We start from the raw sequence: 7,753 nt of genomic DNA, 5'->3' as shown, positions 1-7,753 counted from the left end.
TTGGCCTGTCCCACTGGGATAGGAACCCGGGGAAGACCCAGGACATGCATAGGGACTATGTCTCGCTGCTGGCCTGGGAACAGATGAACTGGACAAAGTAGCTGGGGAGAGGAAAGTCTGGGTTACCCTGCTTAGGCTACTGCCTCCATGACCCAACCTCGGATAAGTGGAGGAAACTGGATGGATAGAAGACAACAGAATGAGCAGAGGTGCTTCATGGGAGGTCACCTAGCAGTCTAGGCCTATAGTAGCATCAGTAAGGGATGTTTCAGGTCACCTTAGCCATCCCTAACTATAGATTTTATCAATAAGGAAGGTTTGAAGTTTAACATTAAATGTAGAGAGGTTGTCTGCTTCCTGAACACAAACTGGCAGCTGGGTCCAGGAGAGGAACCTGATACCTGACAGGTGATCCGTTTCTTTGGTTCTTACAGAAGCCTGGTGACTCAGCCAGGGTGAGGTGTTGTTGGGCGGGATTTAATTCACTCACCAACTGTCTAATTGGTGGGGGGTGATGATTGCGACAGGCGGTTTGCTGAGGATCAATGCACGGCGCCAGGATTCGCTGAGGTCCAAACCACACAAGCCACATCCGCCAAAGAAGAAGAACAAAAGGTAACACACTCAGAAAGAACACGAACTAACCTACCAAACAGTGTCAGGGAGAATGTAGTGTATGACGACAGAATTATGTCACTTCCTGACATACTTCCTCACTTCCCCCAGACCAAGAGAGGTGGTGGTGGTGAAGGGGAAGTTGAAGCTGTGCTCAGTTCCGGGTTTCGTGGCCATACTCGGAATCTTGGTCCTGCTAGTGGGTGGTGTCATGGCTGCTTTGGGGTACTGGCCTCGTGACGGGCTTTTCCTCAGTGCTCTGCCACAGGGGGACACTGCTATGGCCTCAGTGTTGTCCAGCAGCTCCACACCAGCACTTGCTGATGCCCAGGTGAAACCACACCCACACCTGAGTAGAAGCCAACAGTCTGTAAAAGGAACATGTCTTAGGTCTGGTTCCTTGTCTGATTCTGCAGTTCTGAGTTGTTCTGTTGTGTCTTCCTCCAGCAAGAGTGGAGGGTGGAGGAGTCTAAAGGAGATGGAGGAAAAGGAGGTAGTAAAGGTTTTAACCAAACCAATACCATCAATGGGACAACGCCGAGGGCCCTGCCAGGCTTTTTGGAGGATTTTCTGGACAGGTAAATGAAACAGGACAGTCTAAATGGACCTTTAAAGCAGTTCCTTTTCGGGCTTCTGGAGGTCCTTCAGCAGGTTCTACTCAGAATGTTTGGGATCATGGTTATGTGTCCTGTTGGAGAACATAATGGTACAATAGATACATCAAATGGTATCCCCTTTTATTGTCCTTTCAGCAGTCCTGGTGGTCCCCTTGGTGGCTGTTCAGGAGGTAGTTCTTTTTGTAACAATTGTTGACTGGGCTCAAAAAACTTGACAAGGGGTGAGTAAAAGTGAAGGTTTTTATTAAAAGATGGACCAGCCTGATGAATGTGGTGTGGATTCAGTCAGTTGGAGAGTTCAGGTGCCAGGGGTTGATTCATACATATGCCTTCCAGAGGAATCTGAAGCAGGTTATGTTGGCTGAGATTCCAGGTACACTGAAATGGCAGTAAGGAATCTTGGGAAATGTAGTACTTGAATGAAAATCTGAAGAAACTTAAAGAAGAATCCACTTAACCAAAAATATTCTCATTGTTTGCAGACAGAATAAGGAATCCACATAATCTTGAACCAGCGCAGAATCTTCTTCCTGGAGAAGAATATACACACAGTGACCATCAGGCCAGCACGCAGCTCCCGAAGCTCCGGCCTGCAAACATGCACAAAAGAGAAAAAAGGGGGGCCGGCACAAGAAACTACAGGAATGATGAGCAAAAATTATGGCTAGGAGATACTTATAATGAATAAAAATGGAAAAGGAGAAGAGAGGAAGGGAAGAGGAGAGGAGAAGAAGGGTGAGAGGCACCGCCCAGCGGATCATGTCGGTGCCCCCTGCAGCATAGGCCTATAGCAGCATATCTACCACCAAGCTACTGTATGTTTGAGACTAACTATTATAGTCTTGTTCTATGCTATGACTACTGACTCTAACACACTAGAGTTAACACTAACTAGAGGTTTACTAAACACTAACTAGAGGTTTACTAAACACTATCTATAGGCTTTACTAAACAGAAAGGTTTTAACTTTAGTTTTAAAAGTGGAGGTGGTGTCAGCCTCCTTAACCCAGATTGGAAGTTGGTTCCATAGTAATGGTTCCTGATAGCAGAACACCCGCCCTCGAAATCTACATTTGGATACTCGAGGAACTACGAGTAAACCTGCACTCTGAGAAGACTTTTGGGGGGTCTGTTTTTTAACTAATACTTTTAAATATTTAAGGCACTTTGTACTACATTTTCATGTATTAAAAGTGATTTAGAAATATAGATTTATTATGGGCATGCCAGTAATGGCAAGCCCATATAAGCCTTTCCACTAGCCAAATAATAAGCCTTTCCACTAGCCAAGAACCTCCCTGAAAAAGAAAACGCCCCAAAAAACAACAAAAACCCAATTTTACAATGCAAAACCGTGTGGCACTAGCAAGCTAAAGTCGCAAAACTTTGGAAAAAAAAATCCTAAAAAAAAAAAATGCCTGAAAGAATAAGAAAAAAACAGTTTGCACAGGCGATATATTTGTGTACAGGATTGGCTTCCCTTTCCTTCTCCCACTTATTCCGCATCCTTTTTTGTATATGTGTCTCCTTCGTGCCTCAATGGTGTTTCCATGACAACGCGGAAAGGGGTAGGTAGCGGAAAAAGTGGGGAAAATTCAGACGCTTTTTGCCCGTCCATATTTCGGTTCGATGTGAACTACAACATAAAAAAATGTCATGAAGCTCTGATTTACAGAAAATGTATGTCAAAATGTCCGTCAAAATGGCGTTTCATAGGTCTGGTGTCGCTTACCATGGCGACACCAAACCTATTCATTCCTATGGGGGAACATATGAATGAATGCAATACAACCAGAACCACCTAAGACAGAACCAGAACAACCCTGAACACAACTGGAACCACACCCCCTGCTTCGTATGGGGTTGGATCATTAACAGCCTTACTCACACACAATACACTCAGAAATTTAATTTCTGAATGTATTGGAATTATTGGTACAAAACAATATTACTGAAAAATGTCCAACTCTGGCTCAAATAGCACAGTTGTTGTAGAAGTTGCTTCACTTCAGGCCGGTTACCATGTAAACACACCGCTCCAACTGCATTAACCAATGAGAGTACTGATCGTTGTCAAGGGGCTGTTGGCATTCGGACCAGAATGAAAACAACACTTATGATTGTGAAACCAAACTAACTGCATCAAGTAGTCAAGAGCAGCCCTTAAGCATCAAGACCGGCCCACGGAGCTCCAGTGCGTGTGAAAACAGCCTCAGATACAGACTGAGAAACATGGTTATCTGAAGACCCCACCTACTGAGTGACAACAGCAGACTACTGATCTGTTATTGGATGGCTGAATTGATACTGGTCATTTTTGAAAATACTTTTTAATGTCATTTATTTCATCAAGTAGAAACTAATAATGACAGTGATACATAGTATATTCTTCCTGCTCTCGGCGAAGGTGGATGTTTTTGTTCTCCCGCTCCCTCCCCATCTGCCCTGCTGCTGCTCTCTATCTTATGCTGTCTTGTCAATTTATTTTTGAGCCTTTCTTTTCATATCCTCCGAAACATTGTAAAATCATGGAATAGGTTAAGTGGTCTCTCAATGCAATTGACCAAATTTTCTCGACAGTCAGAGGGGAGACCTCTTGCCCCAATGGGACATTTGCTGCTGGACACACAATGGAGTCCTGGAAGACGTGGAGGGTCGTGTGTCTGTCCATACTGCCAGTCGGAAATGTCGAACATGTCTACATAATTGGATTTCTGATGACAGATTTCTGCTCTTTGGAGCTGGCGGTTACCTGGCATGTCGAGAAATTCGGTAAACGTCAATAGCTATTCTGGCCCTTTCATGGTTGCCTGGTGCGTCTGAAGAGATTAGCTGTGCGACCAACACTCAGACTGAAACGTTGTGTGAGCAAAATTGCCAACTGGATGTGATTCTTGAACAGAATCGCAGGCTAGCTGTGGTTTTTGAACTCATTGGCTGGATGGAAAAGACCTTGGAGAAGTTGGAAGCTCGGCTTGGCGGGAATTGACCACAAATTTGTCTGTTTGGAGTCGTCATGTAGATGAACCAGAGAGATTTAAAGGGGACCTATTATGGCATCCCTATTTTAAACAGGCCTTGAATGTCTTAAAAACAAGCTTTTGATCGTTTTTGCTGAATAAATTAGAAATTCAGCCTCTGAGTCATGTCTTTATCTTACCAGTTTCTAACCTTCTTCTCTATGGGGGATTCTGAGTGGGCGGGGCTATGATAATGAGGCACTGTGCTGATTGGCTGCCTGACGCAATGACGCGAATGACGCGATACACCGCTACGAAAAAATGGTGGAAGCTCCGGCCGGCGGAGTTACTGTGTCTTAACACCGTGTCATAACTGCAAAAGATGCGAGTGAACGTCAGCGACAAAATCAATTTCATTGCTTTATTTTCTATTGGACTGTCCTAACTGGCCGCAGCGACGCAGCACTGCGCAGCTCGACGCAGCACGCCGCTTTGAGCTGGCCGTTTCCTGCCGCTCGCGTTGAAAGCCGGTTGAAAGCGCTGTTGGAAACGGTCACGGATGAGGAATGGCTGATCCAGTTAGTTGAAATGAGAAGTTATCTCTATGATTCCTCCTCATTTCACTACAAAAACCTCAATAAAGTGGCAGCTGCTGGAGGGAGATGGACAGAGAGCGTCCGATGTCACGCAGTTACACGGTTTTATAGTTGTGGGCGTGGTTTGCATTTTGGTTACGTAACAAAAATGCACAAATCTCAACGGCTCGTAGAAGCCACATCAGACTGGACGGCTCTTCCGGGCGGCTGTACAGACACTGCAGAATTTGGTTGTTTCCTCCTTCTCTGAGTTGGCAGGCTGAGGGGAGACCACTTTATATATGTTAAAGCAAGAAAAAACCTGTTTTTCATAATAGGTCCCCTTTAAGGCAGACAGAAAATTACTGCAGATGGCCTGACCCAAATACAATTGATGATTCTACAACCTGACCTTGACACAGCAGCTTGGCAGGCCAGTCTGTTCACAATCTCCCTGGAGGAATGAAAACAAGACGCTCTGCTCCCACTAGCCAGGACACCTGTGGACCTGTATCAGAACTATACCGAGCTGATAACATCAAGGACAATGGGTGAGGAGTAGATCTGCGGTATAGTTCACAGAGTTACTTACTCACACAAACACACACACATGTACACAATGATAAATACACCTCCTCCATTATTCAACGCTTTCCCTGGCTCCCCCTGTATAACCCCTCCCAACACAGTAAACCAGGCTGAAACGCTGCGCCAGGAGGAAGTGGATATCACCCAGGTGACCTGTACTGGGGCCACCGTTGTGTGTTTTAGTGCAAATTAATTTTAGGTTCATATAATTATTAAATGTTTGTCTTAAGTGTTTTAACATCAGATATTTTATAATTGTATTTGTAAATGTATGATATATTGTGGATGATGTGATTGACTGTTTTATATTTTTGTTGTTGTTCTTTGTGGACCCCAGGAAGACTAGTTGGTTTCTACGGTACCAGCTAATGGGGATTCTTAATAAACTAATAAACTGTCAGGTCTGAGCTTCTCAAGAGTATCTGATGTACAGAAATGGTCCCTTCTGCTTCGTGGTTCTGGTGGTTCCATCCCTGACTTTTCCTTTTTGCAAGGGGGCAGAGTCTGTTGGGTTTCCTGTTTTTCTGGTGTTCTGATTGGTTGTCTCCCCTGTGTTTGCAGGTACCTGTACTCTGACAGGCTGAAGGTGTTTGGCCCGCTCGTCATGGGAATCGGGATCTTCCTTTTCATCTGTGCCAACGCTGTCCTGCACGAGAACCGTGACAGGAAGACGAAGGTGATCAACCTGCGGGACATCTATTCCACCGTCATCGACCACCACACCCACCAGAAACCTGCTTCCTCTGGCTCCACCCACTCCAACCCCCTTAATGGCCTTGTTAATTACGTCCAGTCAAAGAGCCTAGAGACCAAGACCAGGATGAACCTCCCCTCTCCCCTGACTCGGCAGGAGGCAGGGAGAGCTGCTGGGGCTGGAGATGGAGGAGGAGTCTTTAGTATCTACCAGGACCCGCTAGATGCTCTTCCTCCCTCGTCCTCCTATAGCCCGCCCAATATCTCCTGTTGGTTATCCCATCAGAAGGAGGTGCTTAGCTCCTTCACTTTACCCCTGCACCGGTCACGCCCCCTCAGTCCACCACGGAGGCACTCGATGTGGGGCGGGAGCAGGAGAGGCTGGGGTGGAGTCAATGGAGGAGAGGAGGAAGAGTGGAGGATGTGGGGAGATAGACAGGAGGAGAAAGTCTGTGTACGCCCACCACTTCCCGGTTGCAGCCCCATTCCACCCTCATGCAGACTCCTGCAGGAGCTGTCTTCAGGAGGCTCCCAAGCCCTGCTCCTCCTAAACCCTTCCCACCTGTCTCTCTCCTCCCTGTCCCACCTTCTCTCTTCCCCTTCCTCTCCACCAGCCCATCCACACAGAAGGCTGAGCCTTCCAACCTGCAGCACCAATGTAGGTTACAGCTCACTCAGTCCTAAGGAGGAGTCATGTGACTGGTCTTCCTCACTGGGCGGGGCTGGAATGTCACAGGCAGTGACATCCCAGGTGATAATCCCTGACTGGCAGGGCCTGCAGGTGAGGGGGGAGGAGGAGGAAGGCTGACAATGTGAAATGGGCAATCATGGCAGACTTCGAAAGCACAGATGTCATATAACTCAATGATGTATGTATGGAGGAAGTCATGTGACTTCTTGATCCACACTGATGATGATGAAGGACTGTAGCAACAGGGAGTCTTCCAGCAATGATCAATGTCCTGTTGCTGGTATCGATCAACCGTGAGCACACGTCTTATATTCATGAAACAAAAAGTGCGTAAGTGGAAAGGAATTGGTACACTTGTAAGTCTACAAACTCTTATCGTGAATGGAAAGATAGTCTAATACAGGGGTAGGCAATTCCGGTCCTCGAGGGCCGGTGTCCTGCATGTTTTAGATGTTTCCCTGCTTTAACACACCTGATTCTAATTAATCATCGTCATCAGCTTGTCATCCAGGGCTGCACAATTCTGTTAATGACACAGGTACTTTTATCACGGTGTGCTGAAGCAGGGTAACATCTAGGACACCGGCCCTCGAGGACCGGAATTGCCTACCCCTGGTCTAATAGTATATAAAAAAGACATTCCCAAAGCTAGAACAGTTTATTATTAATTGTTAATAGAGGATAACAAAAGTAACCCAAGTTTTCTGTTCAGCACTGTAGCCAGGCTGACAAAGAGTCACAACTCTGTGGAGCCGTGCATTCCTGCAGCTCTCAGTAGTGAGAACTTTATGAGCTTCTTTAACAGTAAAATCATCAGAATTAGAGAAGAAATCAACCAGCCGGTTGTGGGCGTTTCTTCAGCTTTAGCGACTTCCCTAGGCTCTGACTTATCTCTAGACTGTTTTGATCCTATAGACCTCCCTGAGCTGACCTCACTCGTTAATAGAGCTAAATCAACCTACTGTAAATCTATGTTAGACCCCATCCCGACTCCACTATTCAAACATGTTCTTT

At 46.1% G+C, this 7,753-nt stretch overlaps 1 protein-coding gene across 1 annotated transcript; it reads left to right on the top strand.

Annotated features, from left to right (window-relative positions):
• Positions 1-509: 509 nt before the first annotated feature.
• On the top strand, positions 510-6,856 carry tmem200ca (transmembrane protein 200C, genome duplicate a). The gene is made up of 4 exons (XM_061714047.1): positions 510-615; positions 727-946; positions 1,063-1,193; positions 5,917-6,856. Exons 1-4 carry the CDS (start codon positions 515-517, stop codon positions 6,854-6,856), a joined length of 1,392 nt encoding a protein of 463 aa, XP_061570031.1. The 5' UTR covers positions 510-514.
• Positions 6,857-7,753: the final 897 nt, after the last annotated feature.

The sequence above is a fragment of the Cololabis saira genome, chromosome 22, assembly GCF_033807715.1.
Source record: "Cololabis saira isolate AMF1-May2022 chromosome 22, fColSai1.1, whole genome shotgun sequence".
In the NCBI taxonomy this organism is placed as follows: domain Eukaryota; kingdom Metazoa; phylum Chordata; class Actinopteri; order Beloniformes; family Belonidae; genus Cololabis; species Cololabis saira.
Note: the sequence above shows the minus strand (reverse complement) of the source record. Positions and strands in the feature narration are given on the sequence as shown.